The sequence below is a fragment of the Ammospiza nelsoni genome, chromosome Z (assembly GCF_027579445.1).
Source record: "Ammospiza nelsoni isolate bAmmNel1 chromosome Z, bAmmNel1.pri, whole genome shotgun sequence".
Taxonomy (NCBI): Eukaryota; Metazoa; Chordata; class Aves; order Passeriformes; family Passerellidae; genus Ammospiza; species Ammospiza nelsoni.
Window position 1 is genome coordinate 69,786,967 of NC_080669.1, and position 27,677 is coordinate 69,814,643.

Consider the following 27,677-nt stretch of genomic DNA (forward strand, 5'->3'; position numbering starts at 1 on the left):
TTGACTAACAGGTCATTTCCCTCATTTCCACTGATCAGGCAATCCAGCTATTAGCTTCCACACATTTATTAATACTTGGTGTTGGAAAATTTACACATTCACTGAAAGTCAACAACACTTAACTTTCTAAAAACACTCAGGCTAAACACCAGGGAGACAAAGCAAAAACAAGATTTCATGTACAGCCCGATCTCAAATCACTGCTTAGCAATGAACAATGCTTTAAACCACAGGACTAAATTTCTTGAACTTGAGTGTTGGAATTTAATTGGAAAGAAAATTTCACAGCCTGGCCAGCACACAGCACTCCTTACAATGCTCTGCCAATTGCAGAGGATAAGGGCAAGCTAACAGCACTTCTTGGTGTCATTGAGCTTGGTTGTTATTGTTTTGACATCTAAATTTCTGATGCTTCTGAAATGGTGCCTGATTTTATTAGCCTGAATGATCAGATTAATCTGATCATTCAGATTAGCCTAATCATTCAACTTCTTTCATAATTTCCATCCAAAATAAATGAACCCATAAATGAAAGAAATATTTGAACTTGGAGCAGCAATTCAGGTGATTAAGTATTCTGTAACTGAGAAACATTTTCCCAAGGGTAATGTAAATGGTACATGTTTTGCACATACCAAAGATGGACCCTTTAAATTTCCTATTCTTATCTTTTGCTTATCTTTCTCTTGACCTTTGCTGAAAAAAAATCACCCTAGGTCCTCAAGACTCTACCTAACACATATTTAACACTGCATCACACTTGCTGGCTGGAAGCACAGCTGGCAAGGGATCTAAACCCCATCGCTGGGCAAACTCAGCCCCCTGGCTTTGCCAAGAATAACATTTCAAGCTGGAGTTTCTTTTATAAAATTGTTACTGTATGGAACAATTGATTCTGCATTTATTTGCAAGTGCTGATGACTCCATCCATGATATTAACACAAAGCTAAAAGCAAAACAACAATGAATTTAACAGACTAGACTTACTTAATAAGAATTCATTTGTTAATTAAAGTAAGATTATGGAATTCAGCCTAATACTGCTCGCTGTCCCAGAAGGAAGCTGCAACCGAGGACAAGCAGTGCCCTCTAGTGTCACCGACTGCCGAGACCCCCCCGCCCCCGCGGCACGGCGGGGACTGCCTGCCCGAGAGGAGCACCAGCGGGCCGTGCAGCCGCGGGCGGCGGCAGCACCGCGCACCGGGACACCGGCGTGCTGCCGCAGCGCGCCCCGCGCTTGTGCACAGCGGCACCCGCCAGCGCGTTCACTTATTATTCTGTTCCCATGTATACGCACACGTATGCACACAGACGAGACTGACATGTTCAAGCGTCTTTAGTGCTGCAGGCAGCTCAGGAAAAAAAAAAAAAAAAGGATATTTCGATGTAAAGTAGCAGGCCATGCATGAAAATGGGTGTCAAAAAGCTCGGCAGAATCATTCCTGTGAAGATGTCCAACAGGAACTGCTGAATACACAATACGGGCAGCACGGGCTGAACAGCTAAACTGGAGTGGCGAGAACACAGCCATAAGGCTTTGAATCTATCAGAAAATATAATTAAACTTGTAATGAGTGTTTTGACATCTTATCCCCTTTTTTTGTTAATTGAAAGTTAAAACTATTTAGACTTTTTTTTATGGTTCAGTATCAAAAATTTTGTAAGATAACTTCTATGCCTTCTAGTAATTCACCTCAAGCTTTATTCTTTTGGTATAAAAATAGTCTCCTAGCACTCTCAAAATTTTCTCTCTGATGGGAAAATTCAACAAAACCTCAGTAAGAGTTCTATTTAAGCTGAAATTACAACAGAGTCAATGCTGGGTTCGTTTAATTTTTCATTTTACTCCATAAACATTTGACAAAGAGAGAAAGCTATCTGTTCATCTTGTGAATGACAGTACGCATCATACGTTCATTAGTATTCTCATCATCCATAAAGTATAGGCAATAAAATAAGGAAACAAAGAGAAAAGGTATAAAAGAACAATACAGGACAGCACCAGTTACAGGCACATGGAAAAAGCCTAAAACATATAAAAAGATCTATATGAGGTGTCAAATAAGCCAGTCTTCTAACAGTATGAAAAAAAAAATTAAAAAATTGCAGCCTGACAGTTACTCAATTTCATTTGCATAAAAAGTGCAAGTGACTATTTATAAATATATTCAGATCACAAGATGTTTGTGCTATTTTCCCACCTAAAGTACTGATAGACATTTAGTCCAATCCTTGCACTGTAGAAAGCAATGTACATAATTAGGCTTTTACAAAAAGGTTACAACACACATTATAAATTGATTCCTGTTTAATTTGAATGCAGCAAATATGTATTAGCTCAAGAGATGAATGCTTGGAAACACAAGGTTCAGAACGACGGTGCGTACATCTTTAAATACCTTAAAAGACCATTAGGGCACAATTGCCAATAAACCACTATTATGTAAGATTCATCAAAATCTCTAAATGCAATATAAACATTTAGGCTTAACACCAAAATTTGGAAGGTTTTGCTTGGAAGATTTTAGCAGTAATCTAGCAGTCTGAGAAAGTTAGCAATAGCAACTGCAATAATTAAAGTGCATTTTACAGCAGATGCTGCAGCTATGGCTTTTATCAAGAAATATTTTTGTGCTACCACCTGGCAAGCCCATCCCAAACCCCAGCATGGTTCACCTCAGCACAAAACAGTTTGGGAGGCAGAAGGCAAAAGCAACATTAGATACTACAGATGTTTAAAAAAAATTACTATTTTCCTGCTGCACACAAAGACACTAACAGACAAAGTTGCCTGCCATAGCATGCTTCCTCCCTCATGCCCGAGGATGCCAACCTACTGCAGAAAATGTGACAGGAGGTTACACTATATGCTGGCCAGCAGAACCTAATTTTGCAGAAGAAAGCAGTTGCTATTTACTCAGAGCTCAAGCCATGCGCAGCTCTCTTGAGGACAGGGAGCACATGCACAAGGCGCAGCACCGCACAGGCATCTGTGTGGCACGAATGACACCAGCAGAAGAAAAGAAGAACCTGAAGACTGTCATCGCCTCAGTATTACTCATTATCTTTGCACTGCAAGGAAGGTTACAACCCAAATGGAGGCTTTTTTGGGATATTGGCACTTCTGCTGTTTGCAGCAGGTGGCTGGGCTGCACTGGCTTTGCAGAAAAGGGAGGAAAGGGATGGATGAAGGCTGCTGTGTGAGAGCAGGCACCAAGTGTTTGCTGCTGACAGGCTGGAAAAGTTTCACTTGGGATACATGCGGGTGGAAGAGGAGTAATTGAAGGCGAGTATGTCAATATGTGAGAGGTCAGGGTGAAGCCGGGAAGGACTGAAACACACCTCTTGTATCACCAGCCTCAATAGGTCTTTGAAGCTATAGAAAATTACTAAAACTTAACACAAATTTTATACTGATACTATGTACAACATGTAATCCTGTGTGGAGCTGTATGAGATGTATGCAGGGAGATGACAGAATAGCACACTGTGGCATGTATGCATTTGGCTTACTGAATGCAGGCAGATGCTTTTCCCTACAGGATGTGTCTCCTGAACTACCTGATTCTGAAATATTTGTTTAAGCTGCAAAAAGGTGTCTTAGTCTGTATGAAAGAGAAATAGAAACTACAAAGATTTTTAAAATTAAAAGTAAGATACCCCAAGGAGTGTGCATTATATAACTAAATTTAATTTTGTGCAAACTATAGACTTGCTATCCCTTTCCACAATTCATGTGAATCTACCAAATATAGCGATATTGAAATTTCAAATTTCTTTTTTTTTTCTGCAGCACTTGCTTTACAACTAGAGTTAAAACTTAGATTTTACTTAGAAGAATACTGTAAAATAGAAAAAGGTATTGAGTACATATAAAATAAGTGCAATTCAAAGCAATGCCAATTAAAAAAAAAATCTTATTTTGCATGCAATTTGATAAAAATCAGTTTTGCCCAGCCAAAAAAAAGGATTTAGCCTTTATTTAAATAGAACAATTGCTTTTGGAGTTTTTTCCTGGGAAAAAAAGGTGTTAGGAAGCAACATGAGAGTCTGTAGAGCAGGATGGTTCTAATTGTTTTGCCTTCATCACGCACTATCATTAGAAATACCAACACTGATTACCCTTTCAGCAACAAGGAGGGCTAAAACTGCAACCCCACTAAATCTGGTGGTAAGCAGTCTGTATCATGCTCAAAGCAGCCTCTCCTCAAAATAAGAACATGAAGAAAATTAGCATTTCTGGAGTGAGCCAGGGAGGCTCTATCAATTCCCTCCTCTGACTGCTGCACCAGATTACAAGTGTCGGAGTTCTTGATCAAGTCTTTGTCATTTAAACATCTCATTTTACCTCAAAAAAATTCAGCATAAATAAAGTTCAGTGATTTTTATAAAATGCACTTAGAGTATCTCACGAGTCATGGAAGTGTGCCAGTTAGATCATCAAGGGGTTTTGAATGGAGGGGAGATATCACATACATATTATTCTTTGCAGGTAGGAATGAAGCAACAGAAAACATTCTTAATTGGTACATAGTATCTGCCATATTAGCAGTACCTGGACTTTGAAAATGTCTCTCTAGCAAAACAGCACAGAACTACCTCTTAACTTAGTAATGTGCTTGTAAAATGAAAATTTCTCAGTGGCACGGGAGAGAAATGACACTTCAAACATCCTCTGTAATTTTTCCAGTCTCTAAATATCACAATTTTGCAAACTAAAAAAAAAAAAAACAAAAACAAACCAAGCCAAACCCACAGAATTTGAAACTACCACAGATTCTGAAATTTCATTCTCTATCAGCCCAGCATCAGAAAATGGTTGCTTTTTGTTGTAGAAAACAGGAAAACTTTAAAATATCAGATTTTACATTGTGCTGTTCTATTTTACTCAGACTGAGTAGAAGGACTTGCTTGCATTCCTAATGCCCAGCAATCGAGCAATTATTAAAACTCATTCAAACACTTAAACACTTATTTCAACACATCTAGGTCATCACTTGGGGCTGCAAGTATCTGCCGAGAAAAACCTCACTCTACAACATTCATGGTGAGTATCTAAAAGTCTGGAAGTATCTACATATCTCTTCATCACGTTTTTCTAAGGCATCCACTGTTTAACAGCACAATGCATGCTACGGATAAATTTTTTCCTAGAGACTATTACTGCCTGAAGTAAGAGATTTGATTTATTTTCTTCATTTCAATTTATTTATAAACTGTCATGTCCCAGTCTTTCTTTTTCAACACTGAAACTGCTTGCAAAAGGTTTCTTCTGCTACCAGAAATTTTTTTAGTTCTTGATGCCCTGCACAGCTCACACACATAAACAAGTACAGGGTTTTCCTACAACTGAATAACACAGGTAATGGGCTGCTATGAGACACTCAGGGTCTTCTTTTATTTTAGAATTAAAATCAAGTTCCACTCCCCATTTAAAAAGATTAGTCCATATTTAGCCCATGCCCATCTTTTACTTTCATTAACTCAAAAATCAGCAAAAGGGAGCTTAGAAAAATGAAAGGTGTTGCAGCTGCAAAATCCATGCACAATGCAGACACACAAAATATACAATGCTTGCAAAGGATATCATTATGTATAACAAAATATGTATCAGTATAAATACCCACAGATGCAATTTATGTACTGAAACAAAATAGATCAGATTTCCAGTTATGATCCTACTTTTTTTATCCCTGCAGTTTTTTGAAATCTGTATTTGCATGTTCATCCTCTATGCTATGGAAAGCTCAAAATTCATCATTGATGCAAAAATCAAAAAAGATCCTTGTTCCAACAGGTCAACATATTCTTTTGTGATTTTAATAATGGCTTGTCTTACTACATTTATTATTCATATAATATAAGGACAGACAATTTTTAGGTATTATATAGCTTTCTTCTGGAATATTAGCTTTGTGGCTTTGAGAGACCATTTTCTAAAGATCCTAATAGTCAAATGACATCTTGGGAAATGTTACATTCTCACCACATTTGCATGATAATGAAGATGAGATTTCATATATGCTACCTGAATTATACTTATCTGAGTTTTGTTTTACCAAATGACCAAAGGAATACGTTCCCTAGACCAGAGTATCACAGTGCAACAGGAAACATTCTTGCTTCAGTGAAAGACATAGAACTATTATTCAAGTAATAAAAAAAAAAAAGCCAGCACAATTTATGTTACTGCATTAACATGACTTCAGCTATGTATCTCTAAATATTTCTTTATTTCCAAGGAAACTCTACAAATCCACAAAAATATCCACAGGAATTTTTTCTAAAAGTAATCATGGAATATCGCTGTGATGCTCTTTGTTCTGGTCCTCTATAGGAGAGGAACTCTTTCATAGTATCTTGTTTTTCACTGATATCCAGTACTATCATGTGCTTGGTAAAGTTCATATGTCAGCTTGTTTATTAGCTATGAGCCACCCTTTGAGTATAACCATTTAAGAACTCTGCTGTTTAACTTAGGTTTGGAAAGACAGTCCCCCAACACACCATGCTGGCAACCCAAGGACTCTGTAGGGAAGTATTTGTCCTTTCTGATCAGTCATTGGTCTGCCCAGCAATTTACCAGCACGATTCATTTTGGAGTATGCCTCTAGAAAACCAAAATCCAAACACAGTTTTATGCTGAAGGTACTATTTTAGAACTAGTTTTCTAGCACTGAAGGAAACTAGTACAATCATACAAGTTACAACTGACAATAATTATCTAAGCTAAGACACCAGTACACATATTCTTAGATTAATTCTTCTGTTATAACTGTGAACTCTTTGAAGACAGAATAGTTTCGATTTTTGCTGGAAGCTACAGGCATTATTTTAAAGGAAAAAAACCCACAGCATGGAATAATTGGCATAAATGTAATATAGCTTTTCAGTACATTCTGGTCTATGCTTCATTGTAACTGCAGAAACACATTCACATGAAGTCGGAGAGGGGGGGGGACGGGGCGGGGGGACGGGGACGACACACACACCAACAAAACCCCACAAAGCAAGTTATCCTGGAAAAGGAAAAAGAAGGAAAGGACTATACTCAAAAGAACATCTGAATAAAATTGTGACATCTGCACTAGAGTTTTCCCTAGAATGTTTGAGATGAACTCAGTGTAACACTGCCTTCCAAGAAAAGACAGGGTGATCAATGCAGGAGCACATCAGGCTCCCTTGGACAGGCCAATCAATGCAAGAAAGAACCTTGCCCAGGGCCTTATGCAAATAGAAGCACGTCCTGCAACCCAGGGAGGGAACATGCGCAATAGATCAATGGCATCTGAAAAACCTTACAGCTATATCAGCCTCAGACAGTAAATATATAATGATGAATCCCTCACGTTCAGCTGTGAACTCTTTAAACTAGGTTATCTTCAACAGCTGGTTTAAAAAAAAAGTCTGCTGGCTGTAGACTGCAATGGTGGCAAGGTGAATAAGATTACTGAGGGTTAAATTAACAATGCCTGTTTTTAAAAGGATGAGATAATATAATCGCTGTACTTTAACACCTTGTAAAACACTGGCAGTTACGTGCCCACAGGGGTAGGGACTGAGAGGGGGATGGCAGGGTTATTTTGAATTTTTTTAAGATATATTACTCCTGTCAGATGTCTCAAGCCACTCTAAGACAAAATATAATACAGATACTGACAAGCAAATAAATGCCTCAGCTTAATCGAAATAAAAACCTCATGCCCTTTCTATCCTAATACTACACGATACTGAGATCCTTTATAAGACTTAATTTGCCTTAGAAATGGAAAAGAGAAAAATAACTAATTAAACTATTTATTTTTCAGGTGTTTATGAGGCAATTTTACTCTTGCACTTTGACATTAAAATCTCAGTTCAATTCTGCAGCACTAAAATCACAATCTTCTCAATTAATATATGCACAAAATCTACTCATATTTTTATTTCTTATCATAATCATTCGAAGCCCTTAGGTAGGATTATTTTAACATTTAAACATTAGTAGTCATGCTATTATTAATACTAAAATACTTCACTTATGTGCTGAAACAGCTGCTTCTTATGGTACCACAGTTTGAGAGCTCCCTTTACTAAAGTGTGGTTGCACTCCTTTTACTCCACCTGGATTTGCAATGCCTAATATATTATTAACTTGTAGTTTCTCTGATTGATCCACGAGACTGGGTTTTAAAGTTTCATAAAATCTCTACTGTTCCACGCAAAAACCATACATACACTTTTCAGCACAATTACCATTTAAATTAACGTGAACATAATATACTTGTGTGGTCTTAAGAGCTTAAGGTCACAGAAATGGGAAAAAATGTGAAACAACAGTGAGACAACTTCCTTTTAAAAATGTTCTGTTCCATTTGGAAAAAACAAATGCCAGTATTTAGAACAGCTTAATATTTCAGCTAGAATACTCTCAATTCACCACAAAACTTGTAAGTGCATACTGTGTGTGATATTCTACATCTATCATTGTATAAGCAAATATAAACTCCTACTCTTTTTCTTTATTAGTCTTCCTATATACATTCAAAAAGAACTGTAAAAAAGCCTGTAAACCTTTAGACTGTGACAATGTAATATTTTGTAAAATCTTTAGTATTGTACTGTTCTCCCAACCAATCTAAAGAGATAGCAACATACAAAGTTTCATAAAATGCCAGGTTTTTTCATACTGTACTTGGTGGGAAAAGAATCCCACAACCAACATACTCAATCATTTGACTCTGCAGCTGTATCAATGCAGACACAATGACCACATCCATATAAAATAATGCTCTAGATATTTCATTTTCCTGTCCTGATGCAACACAGTAAAAATAGGCACAATCTGGTAAGAACCAGAAACAGGTGTATTAGATTAAAAAAAACCAAGATGCACATTCACAGAAGATTAAGAACGCAAAGTTGGAAGATAATCAACATGGATAGGGTGAAAAACTAGTAAGTGTGTCAGGGAAAACAGGCGATGTGACTTTTTATTGACGCAGCAGGGCAGGATATGTACCAGCACCTTAGGAGTTCGCCTCAGAGAGCCAAGAAAGAGATGAGCTGACTTAGTTTCCACCAAAAGAATGGTGATTAGGCAAAACTCATGCATTGTCAGATACTTAAGAGGTTCAGGACAGAAGACATGTCTCTTGTTACCATTGATGAATTTCCCCTATGTCGTGAAGAGCTCTGATGAGCATGAGATGGTTCATACAGCAAACACCCACAGCTTTTAACTTCTGGGAAGTTTCTGCAACCAGTGAGGAAATAAATAGCCAGGCAAGAAAAAAATCAGTTGCCCTGGGTTCTGAAATTAACTATCACAATCAACAGTGTGCTCTACACATTTTAAGGAAATGGTTGCACAGAGATGTTGCCCATCAGCTTTGAGAGGCTCAAGGGACGAAGTTTATCTGCAAACAGCTGAAAGGATGAGTAACATGTTCTTTGAATATGGCCTTGTGCTTTGGCTTTTATTTTTCATTTCAAAGCTGGAATTTGAAATGAAAAATAAACTGACTGATAAGATATATTGTCTTGCAGAATTTAAAACAGTGGAAATAATGCAGGAAAGGAAAATAATACAAAGGAATGCACTGAGTCAGCAGGAAATTTCTAGCCAGATACTGGGATAGATGCCAAATATGGCTTTATTTAATATCTTCATTAATTATCTGGAATTAATTAAATTTGCAGGTGACATTAAAGTGGGACAAACCACCAAGAGAAGTAAGGCATGAAAGAAATACAAAACAAGCTTCCAAGATTCATAGACCTGTAGCACAAAAGGGATTGTTATTACAATCCAGTTTGTCATCCTGCGCAACAAGGGCCACAAGACAGCTAGATTTAATTAGGAAGACTGTGAGATAATATTGTTTGGGGGGGTGTTGGGAGGAAATAATCTACTACATTCACATTTAGTACATTTAGTATCACTGGGGAAGGGAAAATTGAGAGCACTAAAAGACTTTGAGAGATACATGAACATTAGCAGGTACTAAATTCAAAGAAACTTTAGAAAAAACAAATCTAGTACCACTTAGGTTGCATTGACCAAAATGCTGCATAGCAGAACAAAGATACTGAAGTTCAACCCGAACTAATGTTAACTGCACCTAGAATACTAAGTTCAATCCTCAGCATACTGTCAAAGAAATGCTGATCAATAGAACTGAATTCAGATAGGCATAAAAAATAAATTTAAAAAAATACAGCAGCTAGTTACACAAGCTGAGCTACAAAAAACAAGAGGATGAAAATATGAGAACAATTGCTAATGATCAAAAAACTCCTCATGCAGAAACCTAAATGTTCACTGCGTAATGTATGGATTTTTAAATGATGCAAAGAAGTTACAAAAATATAAAATTACTGAGATGAACTCTAGAAAAATTTCTGCAAAGAAATGCATAAAGTGCTGTTCCTTTGACCACCAAATCCCACAGGCAACAAATATGTATTTCCAAGTAACTGGATTTTCTAGTAACGCTAACTTTCACTCATTTCCAGTTCTTTTTTATTTCATAATTAACAAGCCAACTTTGGTGTCAAATTAGAAACTTAATATGAACGGTAGAATGAGACAAAAAAGTAATGATAGGTGGTGCCAACAATTACTAGTCAGTATAAAATTCCAGGAAACATTGTCCTTTTCCTTTTGTAAAGAAGTGGGGAAGGGACACATGCACAGCTAGCTGCAGATCATGGCCTGAGCTCAATGAACATGAGATACCAGATTAGCAAATGACTAAGAGAAGCAAAACACAATGAGGCTGAGCATATTGTCTACGGCAAAGTAACAAGGAGTGATGAATATTCCAAACATGTCTGTTCTGGAAGTGGTCAATGCTCAGCCTTTAACTGCTGCCATCCTCTACTATCATCCAGCAGCGAGGCTAGCAGGGCTTCAGATGAACTGAGGAAGGGAATGCCTATATGGCATTTACAGTAAACCACCAAAAAATTTAAAAGGACACACAGCTATGATACTATGAGCTGTATTGCAATCGTTTATCATTCCTCTGCCTCTTCCCATTAAAGCATCCTTCCGGATTGCAAGTTCTTTAGGACAAGGCATTGCTATGTGATTCCTTCCTACTGCAACACAAACAGATAATGACAATAAATGCTAGCATGTGAACTAATGATGCCAGTGTATGCTTGTCAGTTTATTTATTTAGGCTGAGTGGCCTAAAATGTTTATCTGCTCTGTGTTAGAATGGGCAATATATGCATACAAATGCATATATGTGTACGCACATACACACACACACACACACACACACTCTCACACACTCACACACACTCTTTATATATCAGAAAACCCAAATACGATCAAGAAGTTGTTTCCAGTACAGCAAACACTGACATGCATATTTCAGTATTTTTTTGCTCAATCCACCATTTAATTTCCTTATGGTTGCAAACTCTCACCACAGGATCTGCTATGCCTGTTGCTTTCTACCTCAAGCTTGTGCATTTCAAAAAGCACTAGCAAAAAAAGAGTCCACTCTTTCCAAAAACAAGTCTGCTCCCCAATTCCTGTTATTCAAGGTCAATGGGACAAACCTGGTTGTGTGTACAGATTAGGGAACGAGAGGTCGGAGAGCAGTGCTATGGAAAGGGACCTGGGTGTCCTGGTCAATGGCAAGCTGAACATTAGTCAGCAGTACCTTGGCAGCCGGCATTCAGCCATCCAGACAAGGGAGGGGACTGTCCTGCTCTGCTCTGTACTGGGGCAGCCTCACCTCGAGTGCTGGGGGCCGTTTTGGCACCAGTATGTAAGAAAGATATAAAGCTATTAGAGATCATCCACAGTATGGTAATGACGATGATAAAGGGCCTTGAGGGGAAGCCATATGAGGAGTGTCTGAGATCACTTGGTCTGTTCTCCTGGAGGAGACTGAGGGGAAACCTCACTGTGGTCTTCAACATCCTCAGGAGGGGATGAGGAGGAACCTCTTCAATTTTATGACCAGTGACAGGATCTGAGCAAATGGCAGAAAGCTGAGGAAGGGGAGATTTCATTTGGGTATGAGGATCTCTTTGCATAGAGATTGGTTGGGCAATGGAATAGGCTCCCAGGGAAGTGGTCACAGCACCAAGCCTGACAGAACTCAAGAAGCGTAGGGATAACATTCTCAGGGACATGTTGTGATTCTTGGGGCATCCTATGCCAGGAGTTGGACTTGATGATCCTGATGTCTCCCTTCCATTTCAGCATATACTTTGATTCTATGATTCTAACTAAAGAGGAAGGGAAAAAGTTGTTTGCCAACACTGGTATTAGAGGTTTGACTGGTTTTGGTTAAAACTCAGCTATTCCAGTGGAGTGAGCCTCGAGTCAGAGTAGCATAGAGTCCAGACAAATTAATCCAAAAGTAGTCAAATTATTCATGGCTGAAAATATGCACCTGCATATGATGTCTTTCACAGGAACACAGACTCCTGGGTCACACCAAGAACCAAGAGTCTCAGCAAATTACTCACATAACTCTTGCCACGTGTGGGTCATGACTGGCAGCAGCTTTGCCTCAGTCCTTTTCCCAAGCAAGACTTCCTAATCCAATGGTGAGAGACCTAACTCCACCCTAAATTTATTCATGACCAGTTTTGATCCATTTGTTCCTGTGCTGACATTGTTCTTTGGCTTATAAGACTCTCCCTCCCTGCTGTTTATTCTCCTGATGTATTTGCTGAGTGCTACCAATCCTTCTAAGCTTTCCTTTACCAGCCTGAACAAGCCATGCTTTTAAGCTCAGTTTCTGCAGTAAATACAAAGCAGATGCTGAACCTTCTCTTTCTAGACATAGCTACTGAAGTTAACATAAGAGGACTAGCAATTAACATGGCTCTTTTTAAGGCTCATAAGCCTTAAAAGCATGTAGTATCTCTATGGCTTATGACAGCTAGGATCTGTCCATGCTGGCACCATGTCACAGCAGGTCTGAGGATCCTTCATTGTTTCTGGCAAAATATGCTTTCCATTGACTCAAGTGTATGAACACCTCCTCCCCATATCTTTTCCTTGACTTAATATTTACTTAATATTCCCCAATGTGTCAAATTACCTCAGATAAATCACCGCAGCAAGCTGGACAGCATTAATACTCCCCTTCTTGGGACAGAAAGAGCAAAAACATCACAGTATCATATCTGACTCTTGTTATGTTACCTGGTCATTCACTTACAGCCAGTGGCAATGAAGCCAGTTGTCCAAGGGTTTCTCCAGCCCCGCTGTTCTCTGTTGATAAGGTCACTCTTTGTGTACAAATGCAGATGACTGACTAGTCAACACCTAACTGTCCTGGCATAGAACATAACTTTCTATTACTGCAGAAATTCTACTTCTGAGTACTCCATCACTTAATGCCAGGATCCAATTTCAGGAGCACATAGTTAATTTGTGTGCCCACATCAGTAACAGGAATACTTAAAAAAATCAGCATCAAGGCTAGAGACCCTATTCCTGTCCAATCCTTTTTTATACAACTGACCACTGGTTCCTCCATTAGCTTCTCTTGTCCACCCTCATTTCTCATTTGATCTTTTTCAGATGAACAAGTACTTCTCCAAGAAGGAGAACAAAGGATAGTTGAAATAAATAACCAAACAGAATCAAGATATCATTTTTGCTTTCAGACTTGTTTTTCTGAATGTGAGCACTAAATTAGACCAGCTTCAAAAATATGCTATTGTAAGTGCCCAACACAGACAAATCTAAGCCCTAAATCAGGTAGGGTTGAGTGAGATGACTTGTCTAAAGACTGGACATACAAGCCAAGTCCCCATAAACCTTCAAGACAGCATCCCACACTGCTCTCCGAACTGAAATTCAACATCTAAAGTGTCTTTTTTCCTTTTTTCTTTTTCCCTCCCCCACAAATCTCACAAAGCTTTAAAGCACAGCGGTATTTTGCTTTTGTCTTCACAATAAGTATCCTGGTCACTGAGGTGTTTTCCTTCACAGCTCTCTACTTCCAGCTCTTTCCCATGCTTCCTACAGCCATCACAGATCTTATGTTATCTCTACCACACATCAGTAGACATATTTCGATTTAACATGTCATCCAGGGGAATTAAGAATTGCATGTCCACAGTACCCATCATCAATTTTCCAGGCAAACTGAATTAAAAAATAAGTAGATATATTTATATAAGAATTTATAAAAAGCCAAATATAACAAACCATTCAGTCTGAGACTTCAGGAAATTAAATTAATGAAAAACTAATGACAGGTTCACAGCCTAGCCATTAAGTTTCTTAGATTGCATTTTGTTTGTGCCAGAATAATGATGCAGCCTCAGAGACTCACAGGTAGCTCAGCAGGTACCTGTCTATCATCATTATTTTGGCACCTATCAGTGCCAGTCAGGGCCAGGCCCTTGCCATACTCAGCACAATACAGCAAAATGAAGTGGCAACATATTGCAGAGAGGATCTCAAAATGATGGACCAAGAATATTTCAAATTGCCAAAATTTGCAGATTTGATGGAATTAGAAGTCTACAGTACATACAGTAATTTGAACAGTGTGTTTTAAGAGCTCTCATTGTAAAAAAGCTTGCTAAAAGGACACCCTCTCCCCATTTCACCTACACCTTTGTGCAAATTATCAATACATACACCCAATATTTTAGCCAAAAGAACCATAATGAGTAGTTTATACCTGCCTTATACCTGAAGAATTCCTTCTTCTAATTATTACATTCCTGTGTGTAGTTCGTATTTCCACAACAGTATGAATGATGTAGGATGGAGATACTATTAATGATTCTCACAATTTTATCATTATTCCCATGATATTTGATATTTTTTTAAAAGATAGTGTTTAACTAATTGAAACAAAAAAAAGCTGTAACTCTAGTTATAAGATTATTAGGAAATAACTGAAAATGCAGGGGTCTCAGAAATATAGGAAGCAAACAGCAGAAGTGTTCTGCAAAGATTCTTCTGTGTGGGTCTTTCATGCAGGCAATGACAAGGAAAAACATTATTTTTAAAGCAAAATAATTGTAAACCCATAAAATTTGGCAAGAAAACTCAAAGGAGGCGTTGTACCAGAAACTTCTTATTTTCTGTAAACTAAATATAAAATTGACTCCATCAACTTGAAATTCTCACTTTCTGTTAAATTTCATAAAATTATTATAAGCTTGGAGTTGGGAAAGTTCCACAATTTACCATCAAGTAAAGCAAACTGATTCTCAAAATAAATCCCTGACTATACTATGCAAGGGATAAGAAAATTAAGAAGCTGAGATATGTTCACGAATCATGGCTTGAGTTTTTCAAAATCAGTAATAAACAATTAGCAAAACACAATGACCCAACAATTATTTTTAGTGCTGTGCATTCAAAAGTAATTTACATGCAGATATTATCACATGCATGCTTTATTTCAAACCGCAATTACACAAAGTTTAATTTAGTAAATATTAAGATACATTCTAACATATGGCTTATGATTTACCATTTGTAATTCAACCTATAAACAACAGAACAATAAAACTTAGTACATTTATTGGTGAAACTTTATTTTCCACACATTTTAATCACTTTTAGTTATTCCCCTAGTAATCTATGACACAAGAAGGTACAGAAAGTGTGTGCCTATGTTGCAGTAAAAGTTTTTGTGTATTTGAGTATGATATTGCAGACTCACCCTATTTGTCTTAATATCCTGCAAACACAGACATGAGAAAATGTAGATCAAAAAGCTGCAAAGATCAATAAAATTTTTACTTTAAGTGGCATGTATTTGAAAATTGCAGCCAAGCCTTACCTGTTTGTTTAATGAAGGATTTCCAAAAGTCAACCTTATTTTCATGGTGACAAGAGATTTGGAATGAAGAACAAAATTTGGACAACAAAGTTTTGTAAATAAAAAGAATCCTCCTTTTATATCAATTTCATATGTGATGGTTGTATCTGCTCTCTTTCACTATGTGTTTCCCATCAAAGCGCATCCCAATCAAGGGACAAGGCAGAGCAGCACTGCCTTTCTTATCCTACCTCCCTCAGCAGCCTCAGACAAAGGAGCACCTGCATGGGTACTGCCTGTGGAAGGCTGAATATTGTTCTCTGCCTGTTCCTGGGAGAGCAGTAGCTGCTTCCACACAATGGTATGAACGTCTATGAACAAGACTTTGCCTAATATCAGCTTTCATTGGGTTTTTCTGTTTAAGGCCAGAACATCCTGTTTTCATCAGGAGCCTTACACCACGATGAAGTGGCAAGCTGTAGCTGAAATGACTGCAAGCCATCATGAGAGACCTCACAGCACTGAACATGGAAAGTTGACTAAGAAGATATTAATTAAAACCACATTTTTTAAAATATATTTTTGCTTGTTTTCTTTTTCCCTGCAGGCAAAATAAAATTCAGAGGGCTGAGGCAGAAACCTTCACTCGAAATTAAAGCCATATGCTTCACACTGCTCTCCTGTAAGAGGCACAAATGCAGAAGGAGCAGCTGTGCAACAGGTTTCCATAACAACTGTAACCTACAATTTCATGAATCAGTTAACCCAAAAACTTGCAAAGGAAGTGTAGAGGTGGTACAGTTGCTATATGGTGTAGCTGCTCTATCAACCTCATCATCACCCCCACATGAATCAGAGAAGAAAGTGAACCGATTGAAAATTTATTTGTCATAAGACAGTAATTGCCCATCAGCTGCTCTTTTTCTTTTTGGAGCTCATTGCAATTACTAAATGCCGTATGGGTATAAAGTTTAAGAGAAAGGAGATGATAACAAAATAAAACCTTACAAATTAATATTGTGATGAAATAGTTCAAGGTTTATTTCAATTATATGTTGTTCAGTGTATGAATTATTTAATCAAACTGCTTTTAGCAGTAGTCAAATATCAAACTACCTCTTTGATTTTTTAGAAAAACATTGAGTTGCATTAAAAATATATTTCAAGTCTAGTTTTGCGTGACAGATATGTGATGTGTCAATGGATATGTATTATATTCCTCCTCTCAGGCATGCATCTCCTGCAGAGACAGCAGACTACAGAAGCTGACCCTTACTGAGAGCATCTTGTCTTTCTGACAAAGATACTTCTTAACTTCTTACTTACTGGTTGCTTCCTGCAATTGATAAAAATTTTTGCTCAGCTTGTGATAACTTCACAGGCCCTGAGCACCCTGACCCTGGAAACCCCAAGGTCAGAAGTCAAGTCCTGCTCTGAAACATCAGTGTGCTTCATATTAAAGTGGAACAAAAGTGAAGAAATATCCACCAGTGTGACAAGAAAAACAGGGAAAATGGGAATGACACCTTGGTCATCTGTTACCCAGGCCACCTCAAGCCATTGTCTGAAATGGGATGGAAAAACTCTCCAAGCCTCCTTCAAGTCAGCACTCTGAGAAAAGTCTCCAGTTGCCCTCTGCTTTGTGTCTCTGAGCATCTGGTGACCAAAACAAAACCTACAGAAATTCTGCCAAATATTTACTTTGGACCCACAAGTCGCACCAGAATAACCTGGGCTGAAACACAAAGCAGGTGAAACCCACAAATCAGGAAAGCCAAGACAGAACAATTGCTCCCTAACGTTCATGACATTTCAAGAGCAACAGGCACATGCAATGCAACACATCTTTTGCCCATAGATGAGGTTACAGAAAGAGTTATTCACCTTCAAGGTGAATATTCACTTCAAAATTTAGTTTTGAGACTATTCATTGAGAAGGTAATAAAACACATGTGAAAAATTATCAATTCTCAAATGATCTTCAGATCAGGAAAATGAACTGTTTCTCAAGTCTCAAACCTGTACACATCATGTGTATTTTGCACACACTCTTCCAGGACCTCAGAGACAATGAAAATGGCATCAATTTCAACAACAAAAAAGGGGGGTTTAGGAAAATCTCAAGTTCTTAAAATAATATCAGTGGCTATTGTCTGGATTGTTATTGCTGCTTGGAGCAATGTAAGACTAAAACCAACATGCTCATGGCATGCTTTTTCTTAATGAAGTCACTCATCTCATGTTCAGGCAGGAAACACCTTAATCAACTTTAAGTTAGATTAAACGAATGTGTTGTAGACAAAAGATGTACATATATGTCTGCTGTTTCCTGTGTCTATAAAACCAGTTCTAACGCTCTGCAATTTAACTTTCCACAATAAACAGGACCCTTACTTTTGTGTAGTTTTCTTCAATAAAACATATCGGGATTACTCTACTGTTTAAAAATCATATGAAGAGACTGTAGCTACACTGACAGAATGATACACAAGTTTAACAGGCAGCTTGGTATACCAGATGGGGTCGAGAGATCTGCCTTTAGAGAAAAGAGTGAAAAACTGACAAACTAGATGTTCAGCAGTTTCAGCACCAGATGTAGAACAGCTTTACACTGAGCAAAGTTTTTCCCACCTTATATCGCTACAGAGCCTAATAAATGGGAAAACAGAAGTCCTTCCAGCAAGTTCTCCAGATCTTTGTAGAAAAACTGCAAAAACTGAATAAAACTGCCATATTTCTCTGCACATTCTGTTCCAATCTATATACAAAAAGCTGCATTTGTGTCTGTGACTTTGCTTCAAAACTGTTCTTATATGTCCTTAGTCTCATATGCCCCCAGGTCTTTCTGCCCCACCGCAGAAACTGGTGCCTTTCAGCACATAGTCTGGACAAGAAAGATGCAGCATGTTCTGTTTCCCCACAGTCTTTCAGGTTCATGCACACTTGGGACCTTACTATCTATCTCAAAACTAGAAAAGATACAGCGACCTTCTGGCTGCAAAGAAATCCTGACCAACCTGTACATGACCACTGGCATCTGTTTCTACCAAGCTACTTTCAATAAGATGATCACAAAGAATGTAGAAATCTGTGACAGTCTTGAGAAAAGACAGCAATAGAGAATTCACACTTACCAACTCTACAAAGGCAAGTCCACCATAACTGTGAGCAACAAAAAATACATTCTCTGCAGCTGACTGGGAAATAAAATGGTCCCAAACATAAATCGCATGTTCTTCAGGAGAGCCATTATCCTGCAGAAAGAAATAATGTTTGTGACAATTATCTTTTAAAAAATGGCAATTCTGTCTAAAAACGTGTTCCTATATGTTAGAATGTTTTGTTAAAATAAAGATTAAATGAATGCACACTAGAGTATCAAAAAGAGAACTGATCCTTTTGTCTAAATAAAGGCAGTAAAACTGTTGCTTTCTGAGCATACTTGAGTAAGTGTAACAAAATTATGCATCTGCAAAATTTTACGTAAATACCATGACAACAATTCTGCTAAACAGAGCCATTCATAGGAATTACGAGTCATAGCTCAGATTTTCATTCTTTTGACAACTCTTTCGTCAAATGTTTGTTCACTGAGGGTTTGTTTAAATTACTTGTGCCTTAGATTGGTAAATAAAAAGAGGTAAGAACAATATAAATACATAATTGTAGAACAATTTTGGTTGGTAAAGACCTGTAATTTCAATTTTTACTTTTTTTCATACTATGAGGCACTGGAAACTTGAACTAAGATTAAAATTATGGTATTTGCAACTACTCTTTCAAACTTACTTTTTGTGACTGTAGACTATGAGATATGGTGCAAAGAAAACAACTCTTGACTGGTGGCAGCCATTACTTTGGAGTTTTTCGTAGCTAGGGGACCATGTTTTCTTACTATTGAATAGGATTTTGTCAAAGTCAGCCAGTGTAAGAGTCACAGAAGGCACTAGAGAGACACACATTGATTTTAGTGCAGTCTCATCAAAACTCACGGTTGTGTACCTGTATCCTCGAGGCTCTTGGAAAGAACTATACCCTTCTAGTTTTCCCTTTTTCTTGGGTTCTTGAGGTCATAACTACAAATTTGTTATAGTCTCAGGCAACAAGAATAAGATGCTCTGCTAGGCACCCTGTTCTGCCAGCATTTCACACAACCAGGATAACAATGTTGGCTCTTTCCAGACTCTTGAATGCCAGAAAGAGCTGATCAGTCAAGGTAATGTAATTTCCTAAAGTTTGCGTCCCTTTTCCCTTTGGTTGGTGCCAGTAACAACTTCATATCCTTATCTCACTCTGGCACAGACAAGAAAAGCCTGGTTTCCGTAGGAGAAAGAAAGCACAAACCAGTAAAAGCCACTGGTAATCAGAAGCTGCTAATTATACAGTGTGAATTATTGAAATTTATCAAGAATGTTGAGGTGATCTAGATCTCAATTCCATTCTGCAACTAGTTTTGGGGATTTAAGTTCTTGTGTTTAAAATCAGTGGGAAGAGACATACCTAAATAATGTGGTTGATTCTGGCTTTTATTTCTATTCCCATACCCTGTTTTCTAAGAGTTAGTAAGAGTGAGATGGCAACAAATATTTTATGGATCCCGACTCAAAGTTTTTAGAATAATGATTCTGCTTCACCAGCAGTCATTTTAAGACAGAAAAATCTGAGTTTCTTCTTCTCCTGGACAGATTCTGCTCTTTATTGACTATGACAGAATGTAGTTTTAACTAATTCTGTATCACCTATTGTAAACTACCTCAGTATAGGAAAGGATTTATTTCAAAACAGTTTGTTGCTGTTTTAAAATTTGATTGTATAGATCTGCACAGAAAGTAAAGACTCCTCCCTTTGTGAGGAATGAGGGAAATTTTTTAGAAGAAATTACATAAAGAAAATATGTTTGACAAACCAGTTATTAAGATAAAGCTGAAGGACAACTTGAACAGGAGTTTCCTATCCAAAAGTGATGTGCTCTATAATCTGTACGGAAAAAAAGTACATTAAAACACTGAGAAAGTTTCAGAATGACTGATTTATCTAAAAGATTTATCTTAGTTATGTACACAGGAGGTACTTATTTTTCAATAATAATGTTGGCCTTTATACTTTTAACAGCAATTTTTGTATAGATGCTCAATGCTGTTTAAACAATCTGAGAAAAAGAGGACTTTTTTTCTGCATACTATAGCATTTTCAGGTTACTTTGGATTTATTATTTGAGACACTGCTAGTAAAAGCATACCATTTTAAGTTCCACAAGACTAAGACATCAGAAGCAAAAGATGGGCTGAGTTCAGAAGCAAAACGCTTCTGAACTCAACCAAAAAAGCTTTCACCAATCAAAGCATAACCAGTGGTCTAGTAAACTAAATTAATAACTTCACAGCTTCACAGTCTAGTATAAAGATTCAACAGGATTCTATAAATGCAAAAAGAAATGAGCTAGAATGAGTTAAATATAGACTGTCACTTCCTTTATTACCAGTTTAAAAAAAAAAAAACCATAAAGTGTCAGGATAAACTGGGTTGCTGTACACTCTGCTAAAACCCTAAATAAGGTAAGAAAAGCACATATGTGTAAGGAGTCTGGAGGAGTCCTAAATGCTTAGAAGAAAAGCCCTTTCTTCAGAGCATCTGCTCATTTTTCTCCCTTGTAACTAGCCTATATTACAAACACCTCAGACCTGGCTCCAGGTGTGTACATGGAATATCCAGCTGAAGGAGCAGTACACAGCTGATCTCCTTAGGATTTCAAATTGCACTGGGTCTCTGAGGTTTATCCTCTACTGCCTGGCTTGGATTAAATTATAAAACAGGATGCTGCATTTTCAGCATGAAAGGTGACAGTCTCAGGCAGCTGTTACTTTCTGTAACTTCACTGAAGCTAAACTGAATGCACTTATATAGAACATTGTTAAGTTATTTGATAGAGAGGGGGTCTTCCAGTCAGAGTTTACATAATTATCTACACAAGTGTACAGAAATGAATGGACATTAGCCTGGAAAAATCACACTATATACCTCAAAAGGCACCTTAGGCTGAATGCATTCTTGTTTGTGAAACAGACTGAGCTGGAGACGTGCAGGAAAACTTGAACTTCGACTTCCCACTGTGAAAGCTGGTCACCTACAGCAGGTAATTCTATATCAAAATAAGTGGTCTGGTTCTTTGGAGTTGTCGGTCTCCATCCCTCTGAAAACCCTTCCTCTTGATCATTATATATACAATTAGACATGAAGGGAAGAAAAGATTAAAACTGTATGATGTGAAAAGGCCCTAGTGCAATGTTTATGCAATGCAAAGCAATCCAAACAAGGCTACTCCTGGGCCATCCATTGGGCAGAAACGTGGAGGTAGTGAACTCATATTTTGGTCTGCCATTTTTTCCAGCATGGCTAGTGATAGGAGTTGAAAGGTATATAACATTTTAATAGTTGGAGCCATTAGGTATACAGAGATAAGCAGTATGCACACTGTGAATACAATATGACATTCTGTTGCATTCAAAAAACAGGTTAAATTTACCAATGTAATATCACAGTCATTAATTGTTAAATACCAGGTTGGAGTGATGCAGCAATTGAAGCCTTATCAACTCTGCCAGATCCTAACACCTAGACATTGCAAGGTCTGCAGTTATGATGGACTACCTGAGTCGATAACACATGGAATTGTCTAAACAACATTTGCATATTTGTGTAATTATTTCCTAAGGTTAATTAGCTCCTGCAAAGCAGCTTGCCCTTTGAGACTGCTTACTGTGACAGGTTCACGTATTTTGTGTTTCAGTGCCAAATTTTACTTATTTCTTTGTTTTTTCCTTTTTTATTTTTTTCCCTCCGAAGTAGCCTGTTGCCAGAAAGTCATAGGCCTTAGGCCTTGAATCTGGAGGCATTGAACCACTATTAGCTTTACTGAGGCAGAGCAGCTCAGATCCCCATCCTGAACTTCTAATACATCAAAATAAAAAAAGTCACATAAAGAAAAAAAATAAAGACTACAAAATTAAGTTTTCAGATCTGGTAACCTTCTACTTTCAGGGATTTTTTTAAATCAAGAAGTAGGAATCACATTTTTCTGAGACAAGGGAAAGCACACAAATAGGGAAATATGCCATACAGCTTTTAAAGAATTTATTTGAAGGTGATTTCTCTAATTACCATTTATCACAGCAAAACAATTTCTCCTTCTAGCTTGATAAGCTACTACAAACAAGTATGGTACATGAGTTAAATATGGGAGAACAGAATTGCGCACTGGTGCGCACTGGCTGGGAGGCCAGAAGGATACAGAAGGCTCTGATCTCCTGTCCCTGGAGATGCTAGATCTTACCCACCAGTAATATCTTGACAGTTGTGCACAGCTTGTCCCATTGCCTCAAGGAGCCTTGATGCAGGTAAACTTTTGCAATTCACCCCAACCCTTCCAAAAAATCATGACACTTAAATTCATATAAGTATAAAAATACCCTGTTACAACAGCACCTTTCATGAGTCCTAAATGATGCCTATCACCTGTTGCATTTTTCTCACTCATTTTGCAAACATTTGCCTTACATGAGACAAAAACTTTTTCACTAGGGAGAACAAAATGAAACTATACGATGGGTTACTACCACCAGAGCAGCTCCAAAATTTCCATGCAGGACGTGGTCTAAGAGGCTTTTGTCATGGTTCAGGAATGTTACTCCCTAATTTAGTGATACCCCCAACCAAGACTAATCCAAACCAGACACTGCTTCTCCCACTGCTCTTCTGCTCTTTGTGTCTGGTGGGAGACACAAGAGACAGAGGTTATGGGTTGAAATAAGAAGAATTTACGGGAAACAGTAATGAAATAAGAAAAAAACCAGTAACAGTAACACTCAATAAGAAAGGTACAGAAAAAAGAGGGTGATTTACAGGCAAAAAATGCTCATGAGCCCAAGCTGACCCAGTGTGACCCACAAATGAACAAAATGGCAGACAGATCCTTTTCACTCATGCTCTTCTTCCTGACCACAAGCCATTCCCCTTCCTTCTGGGAAGCATTTCTGCCCTGACAGTGACAAGAGGTGATACAGAATAATAATCTAGACATGCCACATGGCTCCTGACTCCGTCCTCTCACAGTTACTGTGAAAAAATTAGCTGTCCTGGCTGAGAACCAGGATAGCTTCAAGGGCAATAAAGCTGAAACACAAGCAAAAAAACCAGCCAGTATGTGATTTTTCCCCCATAGCAAAGACAGTGGCTATGGCATTACAACCACAGAGGAGGATTAAAGAGAGGATATAAACTGAAAGCAGGAAAGGAAGTATGCACTTCGTATTAATATATTTCTGCAGCATGCGTACATGAAGATAAGACTTGAAAGTGTCTAGACCAGGACATTTAACCAGATTTTGACTTTAACTGAGAAATTCCAGTGTATTAGGAAGCATCCCATCTACCTGAAAATCTTTTTTACCTTTTCAATCACAGAGTTGAGAGAATTCTTGAACAGTTATTTGGGAAAGGTTCCCTACTACAATACAAGAGGTGATCCCAGGAGACAGCGGGGATCTTTTATTAACAGTAAGAATTGTATTTCTGCTTTACTTACTGACAAAAGGCAATGCTAATCTGTATGCTACATAGATGGAGCTATGTAAAAATGAAGATGGGTTGGCTCTTTCACAATTCTTACATAACTGGGCTTTCAGGAAGCATGGCTTTCAGGAACCATGCCATAGCAGTATCTTCTGTACAGGTGCAATTGCAGCTGTGTGAAACCAGACAAAAGGATGCTGCAGAAACAAGCACCAAGACCATCTCAGCAGCAAAGCAGTTGTGAGTGGGGGAGATAGTGGAGGAAAAAGTGACAAGGGAGGCAAATTATACCAAATCTTAAATCTGACATGTATCTGAAATTCAGTTTAGCAGGTCATGTAAAGAACACAGGAAAGCAAGGATGATGAAGACTGGGCAGTGAGTCAACCAAGTTATTTTAGTTGCTGTGTCCTGAGTGAGACAACTTAATAGAAAATAAGAGAAGAAATGAAACCATAGACAGTTGATGCTCTGGCCTTGAAAGTCTGAATAGAGGACACATTTCTTTCCTCCCTTATGGGCTCTGCATGGATTTTACTTGCATACTTTGCCATATTAAAACCACAATATTCAGCAGGATTTGATCAGCTGTGCAGAGTGGGTTCATGGTCACCAATGTCTGGTGTAGCTCTATGAAACACAGAACATTGTATCTGCATTGCTTCAATACTAAAATCATGTAAATGCATGAGTGATGTTATTTTATTCAGCATCTGTATTCAGAAATTACTTACTTATGACTTTAGCAGGGATTGAATCATGAATCTTCAGATGTAAAAATGCCATACTCTTGCACTTGCGTGAAGAAGGGGTGAAATAAAAATTGTACTATCTTTTTAAGGGCACTTTCTGAGGTAGGGGCAACATACATACTCTGGCAGCAGGCAGCAGCCAGTTTTGAGACAGAAGGAGTGACCAGGTATCACAACAGCTAAGTCTGGTCATTTGTGGAGTTGCAGGATACAAATAGCACAGCCAAGGTTGTTACCTGGCACATGCCTTCAGAAAGCAATATGGGAAAGTGACTTGAAGGTTTTTTTTTTTGTATTACAGATCTCAGTTTATTCCCAAATCTATTTGAGATGTCTCTGTTTCAATTTTTTCTACCTATTTTGTGAATTGGGCTGGTCATGGAAGTGCTCCCCATATTGCTTATGAAGACCCTTATGAAGTAATGTTGTATGCACAGAGTCAGCAGCACAAAGGAAGACCAGAAATCTTACATTTTTCAATTAAATGTTCATCATACTGAGTTAAAGATAGTCCCACCACCAAAACTGCCAACAATTTATCAGGAAAGCTTGCAATCTCAACAGTCCTGCTAAAACAAGAAGTATTCCATGAAACATGCAACATTTGGCATATCAAATAGCCAAATAAAAGATGTAAATCAAAAATGCATTCGGTGGACTGATACAAAATTTAAATTTCCTCCACCAGGCCAGAGGGGATGAAGAGCTGGTTTGGGACGAAGTGGTGATAATGTGGGATGACATTCATGGCATGACAAAGCATTTTGCTATGGTACAACTTTTGAGATTATGCTTAAAATTACAAGTTTTAGCTAATGCAAGACTGATGTCTAACCATGGTTTTTATGCTTTGTGTTTGGGCTCCTCCCCAGGGCTCCTGCTCTCCCTAGCTCCCACCACAATTACCACTGAAGATGACTTCAGATCCAGTCCCACTTTCCCCACTTCAAACGCAAACTGGGCTTTCCCTGGTGAGAGTGGTCAGGAAATAAAATTCAGACTTATGCTATATATATATATATATGTGCAACAGAGCAAGCTTGGATCCTAACATGCTAGGGCTAGGGCAGCAGGAGGGAGTTACTTTTCTGCTTTATACTCCAGCTTTATGGCACACAAGAGAAAAAAAAAAAAAAAAAGGCAACTCCAAGACAGAGCATTTTCTCCAAAAGCATTTTTCCAGCTAAACCCTCAATCACTACAGTTTCGAACTAAAAACCTAAAGCAACTTCTGGATTAAAAAACCCCAAACCACTCTCATCTCCTGTTTCCAAGGTGCTCCAATCACCTCTGCCTGGTGAGGAACAAGCTGGAAATCAAAACACTTTCCACTCTCTTGACCACAGGCCCTGCCCCCAAGCCTTCACTTAAAATATTTCAACAGTTCTGAAACCTGCTCAGCAATGCCCTGAAACCACAGAGCAACACAGTCAGTGCCCACAACTGCTCTCCAGAGAGGTGCCAGTGGTCTCAGCTGCATTACTGCCTCACTGGTTTAATACTATACTTCCTTTTTGGCAAATGTGGGACTTCATAGGAGGCCTTCAGAGCACCACCATGTCAGAAGCATGTAGATGTTACATGATATATGAGCATTTTTAGGAGGCTGGTGTTGCAGATGGAATTTCTTATATTTGCATTGGAACTGAGAGTTAAACAGGGTGAGTTTGGAATGGATCTGTGCAAAAATAAAGAAAGCAGCAAACGTTATCTATGTCCTTCACTCTGCAGCGACTCAGCCTCTCTGCATGGCAAATACCTTCTGCTTCTCTGTTCAAATGCTCTCCTTACTTCTTCAGCTTTTTATTTGGAAATTCAAGTGGCTTTGTAACCTGAAAGGGTTTGCTGTTTACAAAGTAAATCCTGGATTTCAGGCTTAATTAAGTCTCAAATATTATTATATTGTCTGTAATAAAGTATCTGCTTGTCAGCCAGAGTAAGACAATTTTATCAGGCAGTTGTTCAAGTCTGGGTTTTCCCATTGTTACTTCTGTTGGAGTCTGGCAAGTCTTGCCATCACCACCCAACCTGTCTTCTAGTAAAGTGCAGGAAAGGAGATCAAAACCAACAAAAAATCAGGCAAAATCAGTTATTCAGTGCTCTTAATTATGACCTTCACCAGTAAGTTAATTAAGAGAAAAACTTAAGTAGACACAAATATGATATTCGTCTTTTTTAGTTTGGGCACAGGAAAATTGCTGACTCACTGAGATGAAAAGTTGCAGGAGAAGAAAATAAATAGGAGGAAGGAGGGTAATTAATCAGAGGAGGTTCTACTTAAGAAAAAAGCCAACTGCTTTCCCTTTTAGCTCTCTGACAGACATCTTGATTTTTGTGTATTTTTTCCCTTTTCCATATAACTTGCAGGGTTCCAGGTGGACTTACACATTCTAATTTAAGTAATAACTACAGCAGTTTGGCCAAAGATATTCCAATTGGTAAAAATACTCAAAGACTGCAAAGCTGCATTTCAGTACTGTTATGGATACCTACATTTTACATTTTTTATGTCTCATTTTACTTTTTTCTTTCCAAACTACTCAATCTCAGGGACTGAGATTCTGCCCACAATGTATTTCTGCCTAAAACATAATAGACCAAAACA

At 38.1% G+C, this 27,677-nt stretch overlaps 1 protein-coding gene across 3 annotated transcripts in view; it reads right to left on the reverse strand.

The window, feature by feature from the left end:
* ARB2A (ARB2 cotranscriptional regulator A) overlaps positions 1-27,677 on the reverse strand; it is a 254,631-nt gene that overhangs the window by 82,873 nt on the left and 144,081 nt on the right. For 2 of the 3 annotated variants that reach the window (XM_059493026.1, XM_059493027.1), the window contains one exon: positions 18,887-19,006. The exons of the other annotated variant lie outside the window; for it this stretch is intronic. In XM_059493026.1, the coding sequence (XP_059349009.1) occupies positions 18,887-19,006 (120 nt within the window). The remainder of the gene's footprint in view (positions 1-18,886; positions 19,007-27,677) is intronic. 3 annotated transcript variants of the gene reach the window in all.